Genomic DNA, 16,710 nt, shown 5'->3' on the forward strand with positions numbered 1-16,710 from the left:
TCATAGGACGAGACTGTCCGTTATTTGCAAAACTGTGGGGACAAGGAGAACTACCTGAACGGTCCAGAGACTGGGGAGAAACTAGTCCCTCTGTTCCTGCGGTTGAGAGAAATAACCCTGAAATGCCGAATGTTCTTGAAAATGCTAATGATTTGGTTAATGGTGATGAAAGTAGTGCTGATGTTATTAAGGGTGTCAAAATGTGTGGTTCACAGACCTACCTGAACACTGAAGAGGGGGGGGAACCTTTCCCACTTCAGGTAATGCTGGGGGAAGAGGATGAGGAAGTGGCCGTTACCCCTGCCCTGCCGGATTTGGGTGTTCCGCAGGGGGCATTTGGTACTGCCCAGATGCAGGACCCCACTTTGGCCCATGCACGGGAACAGGTGGTAGTATTAAATGGGGTTCCCCAAGAGCCAGGTGCGAATGAGCGGTGGCCACACTTTGCAATATGTAATGAATTGCTTTATCGGGTTACCAAAGTGAGAGAAAATGTGGTAGAGCAATTATTGGTACCCCAACAGTATAGACGCAAGGTCCTGGACCTGGCCCATGATGATGTTTTAGGGGGACACCTGGGAGTTGAAAAGACGGAGGCACGGATCACCGACCGGTTTTACTGGCCAGGTCTGAAAGCAGAGGTAAGGAGATACTGTACCTCTTGTCCCACCTGTCAGTTGACCGCTCCGGTGACCCACTTCCGGAATCCTTTGGTCCCTCTGCCCATAATTGAGGTCCCATTTGAAAGGATAGCCATGGATATAGTAGGTCCCTTGGTGAAGTCGGCTCGAGGTCACTCCTACATACTGGTGATTCTCGACTATGCCACCCGATATCCTGAGGCGCTACCCCTGCGAAATACCTCCTCTAAGGCTATTGCCCGGGAATTATTCCAGTTGTTTACACGGACTGGTTTTCCCAAGGAAATACTAACGGACCAGGGCACCCCGTTTATGTCGAGAGTTATGGCCGACGTGTGTAAGCTCTTCCGGATTAAACAGCTGCGCACATCGGTCTACCATCCCCAAACGGATGGGTTAGTGGAACGCTTTAATAAGACCCTTAAATCTATGCTTAAGAGAGTTGTACAAAGGGATGGGAAAGACTGGGACTGTCTGTTACCAGCTCTCCTGTTTGCTATCCGGGAAGTGCCCCAGGCCTCCACTGGGTTTTCGCCCTTCGAGTTGGTATATGGGCGGAGACCTCGCGGACTACTGGATTTTGTTAAGGAGGAATGGGAAAGTGAACCTAGTCAGCATAAGAGTGTTCTTGAATATGTTTCCCAAATGCAGGAGAGGATCCGAACTGTGTTGCCACTAGTCAAGGAACATTTACAAAAAGCTCAGGAGGCTCAACGACGAGTCTATAATAGGGCTGCTAAAATAAGGAATTTCCAAGTGGGGGATCGAGTAGCGGTGTTGATTCCCACTGTGGAAAGTAAATTCTTAGCCAGGTGGCAAGGCCCCTTTGAAGTTGTAGAAAAAGTGGGAGAGGTGAATTATAAAATCCACCAACCGGGTAAGAGGAAACCCTATCAAATATATCATGTAAACTTGTTAAAGCCCTGGACAGAGAGGGAACCAGTGACCTCCCTGGCTAGTGCAAGATTGGAGCCTCGGGTTGGGGTGGAGAGTGTCCAAGTAGCAAATACCCTGTCTAAAACCCAAAGCCAGCAGGCAAAGGAGTTCTTGCAGAGAAATAAAGAAAAATTTTCAGACTTGCCAGGGCTCACGAGTACCATAGAGCATGATATCATCACGGAACCAGGAGTCAAAGTTTTTGTCCGGCCCTACCGCATCCCAGAGGCCCAAAGGAAGGCTGTTTCAGAGGAAGTGAAGAAGATGTTAGACCTGGAGATTATTGAGGAATCGCAGAGTGAGTGGTCGAGCCCGATTGTGTTGGTACCGAAGCCCAACGGGACTCTGCGATTCTGCAATGATTTTCGGAAACTTAATGAAGTTTCACGGTTTGATGCCTACCCCATGCCCCGGGTAGATGAGCTTATTGAGAGACTAGGTCCAGCCAGGTATATCACTACATTAGACCTTACCAAGGGATATTGGCAAATCCCGTTGACTAAGGCTGCTAAAGAGAAAACTGCTTTTTCTACTCCAGAGGGGAGTTTTCAGTACAAAAGGATGCCTTTTGGATTGCAAACTGCTCCAGCCACATTCCAGCGAGCAATGGATAGGATTTTACGACCTCACCAGAAATATGCCTCAGTGTACTTGGACGACATAGTCATTTTTAGCAGAGACTGGGAATCACACTTGCCCAAAGTCCAGGCAGTGCTGGACTCTCTTTGGAAGGAGGGGTTTACAATAAACCCTGAAAAATGTGCTTTGGGAATGGAGGAGGTGAAATACCTGGGCTATATCGTGGGTAGAGGGGTGGTGAAACCTCAGGTCAGCAAGGTAGAGGCTATACAGAGTTGGCCCCGTCCCCTCACAAAAAAGCAGGTACGTGCATTCTTGGGCATGGTGGGATACTACAGGAGGTTTGTACCCAACTTTGCCACGTTGGCGGCTCCATTGACCGATCTGACTAAGGGTCGGAAATCGGTCATGGTGGAGTGGAATGCAGACGCTGAGAAGGCCTTTTTGGAGCTCAAGTCGGCACTGTGCCAACACCCTGTCCTGGTAGCACCCAATTTTTCAAAAGAGTTTGTTGTCCAAACTGATGCTTCTGATGTAGGATTGGGAGCGGTGTTGTCACAGGTTATTAATGGAGAGGAGCACCCGGTAGTCTTCCTCAGTAGGAAGTTAACACCAGCGGAAAAAAACTACGCTATAATTGAACGAGAGTGTCTGGCCATTAAGTGGGCTCTGGAATCCCTCAGATATTACCTTTTGGGGAGGAAGTTTAGGCTGATTTCTGACCATGCCCCTTTAACATGGTTGAGACAGGGTAAAGGGAATAATGCCAGGGTTACTCGGTGGTTCCTGGCACTCCAGGAATTTAAATTTGTAGTGGAGCATAGGCCCGGGAGACTGCATCAAAATGCAGATGCCCTCTCCCGAGTCCATTGTTTGAGCTCCACTGTTGCCTCCACCTCCATGGCGTTGGGGCACAGGGGGGGGATATGTACAGGACGCCGTGGCTGGGTCCTGGAAGGATGCTATGTTTCCCCTCTGTTTGGACTGTGGTCCCTTTAAGGGAACAAAAAGGGTTAACTCACCTGTCAGAGGAAGTGGGTTTAAAACAAGACAGGAAGTTGGAGAGGGTGTGGAGGAGTGTAAAGGAGAATGTGGATGGTGGATGGTGTTTGTTGTGCAGCAACAAAAGTGAATAGCAGTGTCCTGCCTGGAAGTCTCCTGCCAGGGGAAGCTAGCTGCAACAGAAATTAAGGACTGTTTAACTGCGATAGCAGTTCTGGACTTTGCAAGTCGGTGAGACTAAAACCTTTTTCTTTTGTTTTTGCTGCTGTAAAGCTATTTAAGTTCAATAAATCTCCTTTTGAGTGAAAAGCCTGTGTCCTGCGATCTAGCTGGTCCCCCAAACATTACAGTATGTATGTATGTATATATATATATATATATATATATATATATATATATATATATATATATATATATATATATATATATATATATTCTGTGATGTACAAAATATTTATGTTATCAATTTATGGTAAGTCATGCCAAATATAATTTTTGCTTTCTTTTCTGCTTTTTTTTCTGCCTAAACCATGCCTAATACTGTATTCATTACCAGTATTTTCCCCAGATGTGTGGTAAAGTGGTTTCTTGTTTTCAGTCAGCTTTGCTTAGCTGCGCAGATTACTACTGAATTATCTTCCTAGGAAACCACATTTTTTCATAGCTACAGTTGATACACCTGCAGTATCGCAGGCCTTTTCAGCCTTTAACCTCCTGTTTTCTAAACCTACAACAGCAGAAATCAAACATATACTTATGATTGAGCAATCTAGAGATCTATTTCTTATTACTAAAGAACCTACAGTTTTACTATATGCAGTATGTTGCCTGAACAGGCATTAGTTAGTGGGACTGCTTTAGCAGTCCCACTATTGTTATTTGATTGTATTTATTAGTGGGACTGCTTTAGCAGTCCCACTATTGTTGTTCGATTTTATTAGTGGGAATGCTTTAGCAGTCCCACTATTGTTGTTCGATTTTATTTATTTTTATAATTTAATTTTTATTCCGTACGTTTTTTGGCTCTGCATACTTTTAGCTATTAAAACCATTCAACTATTAAAATGTTCGTCTCTTTTAGCTGATGATGGGACTTTTTCAACTTTTTTTCTACCATTTATACTTTTTAAAATATTAAGCTTTTTAACACTTTTTTTTTTTAACATTGAAGTCAGTGAGAGCATGCTTCAGATCCTTAAAATCTTCTTCCGCTCCCAAAAGTTTCAGCTCCTTCATACTTTCACCTACAGACGCCAAACTTTAAAATGTTCACAAAATATTCAGCTATCTGGCTATATCTTTTACAGTTTTTGTGAAAAAGCTTTTTGTTTAGAGGTCATTTCAGGAAATTTTAGCCATTAATCAGAGTGTAGTGTGTTGCTTTTGTTGCCATGGTTACCAAAGCTTCTGTTATACAGAGGGGGGGAGGTGGCTGGAGCATCTCAGCTCTGATTACAGAGCCCGGGGGAGGGGACAGACACACCATGTACTGATTTATAATAGAGGAATATGATGGGGCAATTCTGATGGGGCAGTTTTGATGGTGGCAATATGATGGGGCAGTTTTGATGGGACAATTCTGATGTGGCAGTTTTGATGGTGGCAATATGATGGGGCAGTTTTGATAGGGCAATTCTGATGGGGCAGTTTTGATGGGGCAATTCTGATGTGGCAGTTTTGATGGTGGCAATATGATGGGGCAGTTTTGATAGGGCAATTCTGATGGGGCAGTTTTGATGGTGGCAATATGATGGGGCAGTTTTGATGGTGGCAATTCTGATGGGGCAGTTTTGATGGGGACAATTTTAATGGAGCAGTTTTAAAGGTGGCAATATGATGGGGGCAGTTTTGATGGTGGCAATATGATGGAGCAGTTTTGATGGGGACAATTTTTATGGGGCAATTCTGATGGGGCAGTTTTGATGGCAATATGATGGGGGCAGTTTTGATGGTGGCAATATGATGGGGCAATTCTGATGGGGCAGTTTTGATGGTGGCAATATAATGGGGCAGTTTTGTTGGTGGCAATTTTGATGGGGCAGTTTTGATGGCAGTATGATGGGGGCAGTTTTGCTGGGCGTTGTCTTAGCAATTCAGCTATTCAGCATTCCCACGCATTTTCCCCAGGAAATGCATTTTCTATTTCCGTACGTTTTTTGGCTCTGCGTAACTTCTGCATACTTTCAGCTATTAAAACCATTCACCTATTAAAATGTTTGTCTCTTTCAGCTGATGATGGCACCTTTTCAACTTTTTTTTCTACTATTTATACTTTTTAAAATATTAAGCTTTTTAACACTTTTTTTTAACATTGAAGTCAATGGGAACATGCTTCAGATCCTTAAAATCTTCTTCCGCTCCCAAAGTTTCAGCTCCTTCATACTTTCACCTACAGACACCAAACAAACTTTAAAATGTTCACAAAATATTCAGCTATCTGGCTATATCTTTTCAGTTTGATATCTTTTACAGTTTTTGTGAAAAAGCTGTTTGTTTAGTGGTCATTTCAGGAAATTTTAGCCATTAAACAGAGTGTACTGTGCTGCTTATGTTGCCATGGTTACCAAAGCTTCTGTTATACACAGGGGGGAGGTGGCTGGAGCATCTCAGCTCTGATTACAGAGCCCGGGGGAGGGGACACACACACCATGTACTGATTTATAATAGCGGAATATGATGGGGCAATTCTGACGGGGCAGTTTTGTTGGTGGCAATATGATGGGGCAGTTTTGATGGGGCAGTTGTGATGGTGGCAATATGATGGGGCAGTTTTGATGGGGACAATTTTAATGGAGCAGTTTTAAAGGTGGCAATATGATGGGGCAGTTTTGATGGGGCAATTCTGATGGGGCAGTTTTGATGGGGACTATTTTGATGGGGCAATTCTGATGGGGCAGTTTTGATGGCAATATGATGGGGGCAGTTTTGATGGTGGCAATATGATGGGGCAGTTTTGATGGTGGCAATATGAAGGGGCAATTCTGATGGGGCAGTTTTGATGGTGGCAATATAATGGAGCAGTTTTGATGGGGCAGTTTTGATGGCAATATGATGGGGGCAGTTTTGATGGGGGCCGTTTTAGCAATTCAGCTATTCAGCATTCCCACGCATTTTCCCCAGGAAATGCATTTTCTAGTTCCAAATGTAGTACAAACGCAGAGAGTCCCACCCATTTGTCTGTGAGCAAAGTACAGTAAAAAAAGTATTGTACATTGTTCTAATGGATCTTAGCTGAGGTAAAAACTGTTTGCAGTCTGCTACTAAACTTTGTGCATTAATATGACTTCTTGTACTGCCTCATTAAGGGCTCTTGCATGTGTTAGCCATGAAGCTGTACAAAAGTAAAATATGCTTCTTGTGATGCCCGGGAACTGCAGCTGCAGCACATTTTTGACTATTGAGATGAATTCCATAAAATGCTAAACACTGCTCTGTATGCATAAATGCAAGGGGTTTTTTTTTGTTTTTTTCCCATAAACTAACTTTGGCCGTGTACAACCAGCCTCCTAGCTACTAAAGTAGCAATCTAATGCACCAGACTAGTATTCCAAGTGGTTGTTCCAGTCGTTTATTTTAAATTAAAAACACATACACACTTTTTGTAGTACTACAGCAGTAGTAAGCTACTTTTGTGTAGACTGTGTCAAATAATGAATAAGTCAAAGATAACCTGCAACTAAGAAAAGAAAAGGGTGTGGAATTTATTAATAAACGTGAATGTTAAGATGGCAATGTTTTAAAAAAAGAGAAGTATGGCCAGTGCTTTTTTGGTTATACTTATTTTCTGGGTTACAGAAGTGCACTTAGTTTGCTCTTCTGTGACCCAGAATCAGCTGACAGCAGGCTAAAGCCTGCTTTAAGCTGAGGTCACAGAGCTGCTCCGGGCTCTGGAAGGATCCCGAACATATTTTCGGTAACTGTCAGCTGCCTGATTAACTGCTGGCTCCAGCTTTCTGCAGATGGCTGAAAGTTGAAGCCAGCTGCACCAACCCCTCTCTAGCCTGGTGCTCCAGTGACCGCTGGAGGGACAGAGTGGAGAGTGTTGACTGACAGTCACTGCTCTCCTCGAAGGCAGAGAACTTAGTGATCAGTGGTCATGTTATCACTCCATTCTCAGGCTTAGATATGTGTAACTTAGAGGTGAGTGTGTTTTTGTTTTTTGTAACCCCAAACTTCTTTAGTTGTCCATAATCTAAAAATACATTTTATATAGTATGTTATTGGAAAATAAATCACACAAAGCTTTGTGAAACGTTTAGGAAATCGTGCTTTTTTTTTCTTTCAGTTCTGCAAAGTCGTAAGTATTGCCACACAAGTTTTGTAGTGAAAGTCCATGAATTCAATAGCCAGATTTGTTCTGGAATTGCTGATGAATTTTTCCAGTCTGGAATACCCGTGAAAACATATTTTAATTTATCAGTGGAGTCTTTTGTTTATTTTTCCAATAAGAAACGGTAACCAATTCAGAATGTTTTGCGTACATGCAAATATGCCAAAGCTGAATATTAGCTCAGTACCTTTTTATTATTTAAACATTACAATTCGTTTTAAGAGAAGTTTTTAAGATCGTGGGTTTACTCAGATTTTTTAACTGTTGGGGCTACAGGAACCTGCTGTATATAAACCAGTATATGTATTATTTTTTCCAGAATAGATTATCGGAAATCATTCTTGATGGAGTGAACCTCTAGCTAGTCTTGCAATGGTGGACTGATGTGAACTGTGATCTTTTTACAGTCCAGTCTACCGAACCTAAGGACAGCCAACCATTTGAAGACAGGCAAAAAAAGTTGAGGAGCTCCCCAAGCACCTCGAAGCTCAGAAGTAGCAATATACTTCACTAGCTGCTCCACCGCCCAACATACCCATTGTGGAAACAATAATTGTGCTACTACCTAGCAAGACTGTAAAACCTGCCTCTAAGGCAGGCCATAGATAATGTGATTGCTCGATTCCCTCCTGTGGCGCTATTGTGTTCTCCTGGGTGCGGGGGGCACGGGGAGCTATCCCTGCTGGGAGCCATCCCTGCTGGGAGCACAGCAATTATTGCTAGCTACTATAGCCACTGGTAAAAATCACATGCTAGAAATCCGATATGCTGGTTGTACCCAGATTAATTGATGGATCGACTTGGGTACAATCAGCCTGCCCATACATAGATCGTATCTCGGCCAGGCCCTGCTGATCCAGTCGAGATTCAAACCATCTATGGCCGGCTTAAAACACCTAAACTCAAAGCTACTGGGCCCCAACAGGGAACTGATGGCGCAAACAAGCCCTCTTGCCAGAGGAAGTTGGGAGAACGCACACTGCAGCTGTGATACAGAGCTTGCAGACTGGGACACTGCAGGCAACAACCCCTGCCCAACCACGCTTCTGGCAGACCTGGAGTCCAAGGTGTTTCAGGCTACATTAACAACCAAGCAGGACTAGGCAACGTATTACTTCACAGATCAAGCGGATCCTACGGGACAAACTTTGAGACATGAAGGAATCTCTCCAGGACCAGTAGAGATCAAAGAATCTGCTCAATTGTGCCTGGAGAGTTGGCTTACCTCTCTCAAGGAGGCTTACAACCAAAGAGAATAAAACATTATCCTTGAAGCTGCACCAATATAACCCAGAGAGCACAAAAACAGGAGGATGTCTGAAATCACACATGGGTCAGACCTGAGAACCTCTGTACTTGCTATCCTAACACATTTCTTCAATTGAGGAATCCACAGCGATAGTTGAATAGGGTATGCTGACACCTTGCCCCACTGACTCCTCTTCAAAGCCTAAAAATACCTTGTACTAAGTGGACATTTATACAATTAAAAAAGAGATCCTGTGTTAGGCCTGGGCAAAAGGGGCCATCAACTGTGATGGAGCCTCCAATGCAGATCCTTCCTGATGTCTCATGGTGTACTTTACAAATACGGCACGTGGTGAAACCATTACTGGAAACAATACTATCATCAGGAGCAAGCTACCAATGGGGTTATCCCATCGTTTCATTTGCAAATCTTTAAGGTCATCAGAACCTTTGTACTTTAATTGCCTCCTAGGTGAACCCCCCCTGTCCTCGTCCCAATCCCAGACTATATACTGGAGCTCCCTCTATCTCTATCCCCACCACGTCAACCATAGCATAACCAATTGCAAGCTTGACACCCGCGTGACTGGCTTGAAGATGAACCTGGATCCAGAGAACCTTAACATAAGAGATTTCAGCAACTTCTATCCATTCACTATAACTTGAACGCTTATTAACAATTATCGGATCAGCTGCATATATCCCCCCTCTCTTTTGCTCTAAAACAACATTAACCCCCTCCCCCCTTAACGTCCCACTGCCCACACAGCCGTTATCCCCTGAAGGCTGTACTTGCCTCATTGCAACACACTTTTGCATGGGCAATCAGCAGTAATGGCATTCGTTCTAAGAGGGCTACCCATACAACTCAATCAGACCTCACTGTAAAACGGTCACACGAGCACTATTTTACTTGGCAGCTTCCAGGGCAAAGTTCAGACATCCTGAGACGACACAATACACTGTTCATCAAACACTCCTTGCTGTTACCCAAAGAACAGTAAATACAGAGCCTTAACTATGTTTGATGAAGGGTCCTACACCACCATGAGTGCTTCAAGGGAACTCTTTTTGTTAAATTGCAGATATATTGTTGATAGTTATGGCTTCTACCTTACTGCATTTAATCGTCAGGGTTAGCAGTTTGGCTCCAATCTACTTTGTCTCTCTTCAAAATTCCACTGCAATTTATGCCTTCATGTAGTTACCAGCTAAGTTTTTACAGTTTTGTTATAACCTATTGCATCACTCAGTAATGCCACAGGGTCCCGAGAGATGTGGGATCCCCCCTTTTAGGAGGACCTCTAGAAAATCTGCTCTCAGGACACCACCGCTTCTTAACGTTTTATATTGTTTATACTGTAAATTATAATTATGCCATTGTGTTATGTGATGAAAACTGTCCAGCTTGTGGCAACTCCAGCATTGCGATTCCCTACCACACACCCCAACTCAGGCACTACGCCCTCGCATTCCCTCACTTTAAGGGTGTTTATTGGTTGAAAATAGGCAAAATTTAGCTACATTCCTAGCCTGACTTATCACCTCTCCCACCTCCTTACCTACTTCTTAGTGTTGTTTCTCTTCAAAATTTCTCTTCTAATTTCCAAAGTGGTGGGATGGTGTCTACAGATCCAGGAGTAGTCAATGGAGGCAGATACCGGTTTCTGCAGGGAATTTTGAATGGCTAAGGGTCATCATGATAATGGTATATTTCCGTAATCTAGACCAGTTGCGATTCCTTGAGATATGTCTAAACTTGTTGCAAAATTTGTCAGAAGGCATTTTGATACTGAAGGGTAATTTTAATCTAGTACCTGACCCAATACTGATTACCTTTAGGTTGGGAATGCAATTCTCCTACCCATACCTACATAAAATAAAATAAAGCCTCCTCCATAACCTCCTGATACCAAGGACTATGTTATATTCACCCCCTCATTAGACATATTTGCAAGTAGAATATATCTTTGTCACCTTTGGTAAAGTCAGTTGATTAAGAGACCAAGACCTCTATTAAAACACAAGCAAATCTGACCATACCCCTATAACCCTCACCATCTTCCAGAGCGATCAGACACAATAATCCTGGCATTGGAAACAAAATGATTCTTTTTATCCAAGATTGTCCCCACCAAAAAGGAGATCAACAACCAGCTTAAAGTGGATGTAAATCCTCTCCTGTACCCAGTGAAATTAACAGCCTCAGATGATACACAGGGATGAAACAAATCTCCCTACTTAAGTTTTGCATGTATATCTGCTGTCTTTCAGCTTGCTATATTCATTAGAAAGTGAACATCGTGTTAGAATTTTTACCTCCTCTTTTGGCAGGGGAAGGGGAGTCTTGGCATACACTGTGTGACAGCTGATTGGAGGAAAGGCATACCCCCGATCCACATAGGAAGAGGAACAAAGAAACATGCAGAACTGTGCTGCAAATAGATCAGCTCTCTGCTAATCTATTTGTAGCAACCTCCCCAACACAAATTTCCAGCTGCTTTTATCTCCTGTGTCATGCTGATAACAGAAGAACACGGGACTTGGGCCTTTGGAGAGAGATAAGTAAACACTACAGATATGTGCCCAGGTCAAACTTCATGAATCAGGTTTACATCCACTTTAACTGTTTTCCATGAATATATGGGCCAAGCTACCCCACTTGCATGATGAGAGGTATCTTTATTCATAAAGGCACTGAACTTTAAAAAGTGAGACTTCAGGAAGAATCTGAACTCATTGACCATATGCACCAAATAGAAGTGCTAGATAAAAAGATTGCTCTTAATAGCCCAAGCATGGCACTAAAAATACAGAGGGGGCAACTCTCCACTCTGCTACTACATAAATCCAAAGCTCAATTGACCAAATATAGATGCTAGGAGATTGATGCTGTAGAAAAAGCTACAAAATGTAAAGTAAACTGTCATTTCTTCTGTTATGCCATGTAAAGTAAAGTGAATCTCTTTATTACGCCCTCTCTCCTGTCAAAACTCTCAAGCAATCCATAGATGGCAGCTGTGAAAGTTCAGACTTTAAATCAGACTTTTTAAGGTAAAGTTAAAATGTATGCACCATTTCTTTCCTTTACCAGTTGGGTGAAGTTAAAGTAAATATAAACTGGAATTTATGGAGTTTTCAACTGCTATCTGGAGATTACTAAAGAGCAATGACATGAGAAAGGGGAGCATTAAAGAAATTACCACTATTTCTGTGCAAAGGTACTGTTGGATCGCATAGCAAGAGGAATGGAACGATTCATTTGAAACTGAATTCTACATAAAATTTGGTTTCCTTTAAACTAAAATTTGACATCCTCAGAGGAAAAAAAAAAACGGTTCCTATATGCTCATTACAAACGACAGAACGTCTTCCAATACACTCACCAGCTAGTCTGCAAATAAACCAAATTAGCCCTGTCCAACATGTTCATGTTAAAACAGAGGGTTTAGTTGCGCACACATTTGCAAATATATATAAAAGCTGCAGTGCCTCGTCAAGGCTCATCTGTATACTGTGAACTTAATATAGCAGTAAAAAAACATCCACGATCTAACTCTAACCTATCTAACCCTGTAAAGAAGAAATCAGTATACATACCTTTTTTGAAGCCGACCTGGTTCTATGCTGAGCTGTCAGCCACCGCTTCACTGTGGAGGTGGGTGCAGAGGACACATCTGATAACGGAAGCCCCATAATAAGTCTGTGTGACGTCACTCCCCATTCATTTCACAGCTGTTGTCGGCTGTCTCCTCTGCAGAGCATCTGCTGCTGAGGATCGGGTCAGATCAGCTTCAAAAAAGGTTTGTATACTGGTTTCTTCTTTACAGGGCTAGATAGGTTAGTGTTAGATTGTTGATGTCTATAGATGCAGGGATTTTAGTCCTATGGGCCGTACACACATTAGGATTTTCCAACAACAAATGTTGGATGTGTGCTTGTTGTCGGAAAGTCCGACTGTGTGTAGGCTCCATAGAACATTTGTTCCGCCAACAAATGTTTGAAAGCAAGTTCTCACATTTTCCTACAAGACTTGTTGTCGGAAATTACAAGCATGTGTACACCATTCCTAAGCACAAAAGTCCACGCATGCTCGGAATCAAGCAGAAGAGCCACACTGGCTATTGAACTTCATTTTTTTCTGCTCGTCGTACGTGTTGTACGTCACCGCATTCTTGATGTTTGGAATTTCCGACATTTGTGTGACCGTGTCTATGCAAGACAAGTTTGAGCCAACGTCCGTCAGAAAAAAAATCCACGGTTTTGTTGTCGGAAAGTCCTATCATGTGTACATAGCATTAGAGTGGACTTACACTTTAACCACTTGCTGCAAAATCATATACCTGTATGTCATTCTGCTTTTAAGTGATTGTACTCGGGTGATGCCTGCAGCTGCAGGCACCCCCCAGTACTGTTTTTTAGATCCAACAGTCCACAAGATCACTTTTATCGTTGGCGGGAGAGGGCCCCCCCCCCACCGCCGCACTCCGGTGCCCTCCATCGCTTACTGGAGCCAGTGGCGGAGGCGATCGGGTCCTTTCCCCTGTGTGGTATGGAGCTGAGTGAGGGGAAGATGGCCCCCACCCAGCTCCATACAATTGCAGGGTCAAAACGTCACTTCCGCTTATAGCTCTAAAAGGGAATATTATTTTATTTATTTTTTATTACTTTTTTTTTTTATTTTTTTTTTTTTAATGCATTCTAGTGTAAATATGAGATCCGAGGTCTCTTTGACCCCAGATCTATTTAAGAGGTCCTGTCATGCTTTTTTTCTTTTACAAGAAACAAGTGACAATTTTTTTTTTATTATTAAAAGGACACTGTAAAAATAAAAAGTAAAATAAAAAATAAAAATTTTAACGCGCCCCTTTCTGCCGAGCTCGCCTGCAGAAGCGAACGCATACGTGAGTAGCGCCCACATATGAAAACGGTGTTCAAACCACACATGTGAGGTATTGCCGCGATCGTTAGAGCATTAATTCTAACCCAAAACAATTGCGTTTGAAAGACCGCTGCACAAATACAGTGCGACAAAATATTGCAACGACCACCATTTTATTCTCTAGGATCTCTGCTAAAAAAATTGCTTAGAATAAAAAGGATCATGATTCTCGCAACGTAAAATCTTTGACATTATACAAAAAAAAATTGGGCTAAATTTACTGGTTAGTTTTTGTTTGTTTTTTTTTTTTTTTTGTTTTTTTTTTTGTAATATTTTCCCAAAAAATTGCATTTGAAAGACTGCTGCGCAAATACAGTGTGACATAAAATATTGCAATAACAACCATTTTATTCTCTAGGGTCTCTACTAAAAAAATATATATATAATGTTTGGGGGGTCTAAGTAATTTTCTAGCAAAAAAAAATAATCTTAACTTGAAACCAACAAATATCAGAAAAAGGTTTAGGCCCCTTTCACACTTATACGACTTGTCCCACGATTTTGTACTGCAAAATCGCAGGACAAGACATTCTCCATGATTTTCAATGACTACCATTCATATTGGCACGACTTCAAAGTAGTTAAACCCTCAAGTAGCATGCAAATCGTACCTTAATAATATAGACACTATTTCAGTACGACTTTGTAAGCACAAGCTGAGGGTCAAAGCATTTGTAAACTCCAACCCTGTAAAGTCGTACAAAGTAGTACTGATCCCAAATCGCGGTAAGATCGCGCGACTTTGAAGTCGTACAAGTGTGAAAGTGGTCTTAGTGTTTAAGTGGTTAAACTTTCCTCACTTACACATGAAGTGTATTCCATTGACAAATTATTACAAGGATTAGACTTCAACTGATAAAGAATGTTGTGCTTCTTGGCAGACTGCCCTGATTTTTTTCTTCCTTTCTTTTGATGGCTGTGGCTTCAGAAGAGCAAAGAGAATTCTTTGCATAGCAAGAATCATGAAACACTTTTATCAAGATCGCAACGGGAAAGAATCACGATAACGATTCTTGACGATTAATCGTGCAGCTCTAAAATATATATATATATATATAAATATAATATAGCAGCTGAAGACATCCAATGCATCCACACACCAATTTGAGCCGACAAGCTGTGCAGATGAGTGGCAACCACCTCAATCTATAACTAGCCTTTTACAGTAAAGTACACATGAAGGGAGTTTGCATGTTACAAACAGAACATTTCTATCCTATGTGCTCATTCGTTTGTTGTTTTGTTTTATCTTATTTTTAAATGATCTTGGGCTCATTATAAAGATATATTTCCTATAGTTCCTGTACTACAGTTAATAATAATTTTATTATGATCTTTGGTTGTTGGCTGTAACAATTCGATAAATTGTTATTTACAATTGGGTTTGTGTGATATCAGTAGCTAGAAAATGCATGGCAATTAGGATATAAAGTATGGAAAGGGTACATTTGGGGTCAGGAATATGCAATAATGCATGCTATCACATGGAAAGAAACCAATAATTTAGATTGTAAAAACCTCAGTGAGCAGACCCCCCACCCCCCTCACTTTTCACTTTACATTTTAGCCTTTAGGTTCTTTTATTTGAGGCACTGGTAAAGCCTTTTATAGAATTTTGTAAATTTGTTACTAAATTGTAAATATTGGGAGAGGGTGGTGGTAGTATGTGCATGTATAATGATGTAATAAGTGTAAGAATGTCTGAATAGCTTTAAAAAGACTACTTTTTTTTTTTAAATGTTTTAACCTTTTGGTGACATATTTTGTCAGAAGGAAATCTAAATCAACATTTCACTGTTTCAGTTGGTGACAAAGTACCTGCTGATATCCGCATCATCGACATCAGATCTACAACATTACGAGTGGACCAGTCGATTTTGACAGGTAAGCACTTAATCTATTGTACTTAAGATAAAACTTTTTTAATGGGGTAGTGCAGTGACATTTTGTTCAGCATTAATAATTTGCAGTTCTGACCACCTTTTGGATATTTGCTTGGATGTTGTCCATGTCCCCCCCCCCCCCAATTCTAAAACCTTTTGGGAAGATTTTGGACTAAATCAGCCCTTTGAGTTTATGCAGGTTTGAATGTTTTAGGGATATTACTCTTTCTGGACAAGGAATTCCATACGTTCTATGTTCTCTGTACAAGAGTCATGTAGTATATCAGCACCACATAAATATGAATAAATACATTTATATAACAAACTGTAATAATGAGCACACAAAAATATTAATAAAACATGCTTTTCTGCTTCTAATAGGAGAGTCTGTTTCAGTGATTAAACACACCGATCCAATCCCAGACCCTAGAGCTGTTAACCAGGACAAGAAGAATATGTTATTTTCTGTAAGTAGTAGTAGTAGTAGTAGTGTCTGTATAAGGGTGTTATCTGTTTTAAAAAGGGTCTTGTATAACAGCCAAAATACACAGACCGTAATATATCAATAAAGTATTTGGGTACATTTTTCCAAGATCATTGAAGATCTCTCTTGACGATGCCTGTGGCCTGGCTGTTATGACAGTTTATTAGCTTCCAGAATTTGAGTCACTAACTTTGGAACAAGTATGCAAGTCAGGTTATGTTTAGACTTCACTTGCCTCTTGTGTGTTCCAGAACTGTGAACCTGAAAATACTGAAGCCAGAGGTTACCAAGCAACAAGTATTTTCAGGAGTACAGCAATGGCGGTCTACATTCATTCTTCTTTCAGTGTAGGTTTTCTTAAAAAAAAAAAAAAAAAAAAATAGACCTGCATAGTTTATTTTATTACTACTAGTCTTTCTTTTCACTACGTTTTAACTGGGCGCAATTAAAGCAAAAGTGAAGAATATGTAAAATACATCCATTTAAACCAATTCTGTATTCATAATAATATTATATATATATATATATATATCGTGTGTGTGTGTGTGTATATATATATATTATATATATAAAAACACATCAGTCTGTCTTTATATTAACCTCTTGTATAGTAGTTTCCCAACAATGGTATTGAGATTAGAGTAGACGGGCAGCACTATATGCCA

General features: G+C 41.3%; 1 protein-coding gene across 1 annotated transcript in view; it reads left to right on the plus strand.

Moving 5' to 3' along the window:
• ATP2A3 (ATPase sarcoplasmic/endoplasmic reticulum Ca2+ transporting 3) overlaps positions 1-16,710 on the plus strand; it is a 391,838-nt gene that overhangs the window by 238,309 nt on the left and 136,819 nt on the right. Inside the window, exons 6-7 of the mRNA XM_073615051.1 lie at positions 15,482-15,562; positions 15,943-16,028. Of these exons, the coding sequence (XP_073471152.1) occupies positions 15,482-15,562; positions 15,943-16,028 (167 nt within the window). The remainder of the gene's footprint in view (positions 1-15,481; positions 15,563-15,942; positions 16,029-16,710) is intronic.

The sequence above is a fragment of the Aquarana catesbeiana genome, linkage group LG02, assembly GCF_042186555.1.
Source record: "Aquarana catesbeiana isolate 2022-GZ linkage group LG02, ASM4218655v1, whole genome shotgun sequence".
Lineage (NCBI taxonomy): Eukaryota > Metazoa > Chordata > Amphibia > Anura > Ranidae > Aquarana > Aquarana catesbeiana.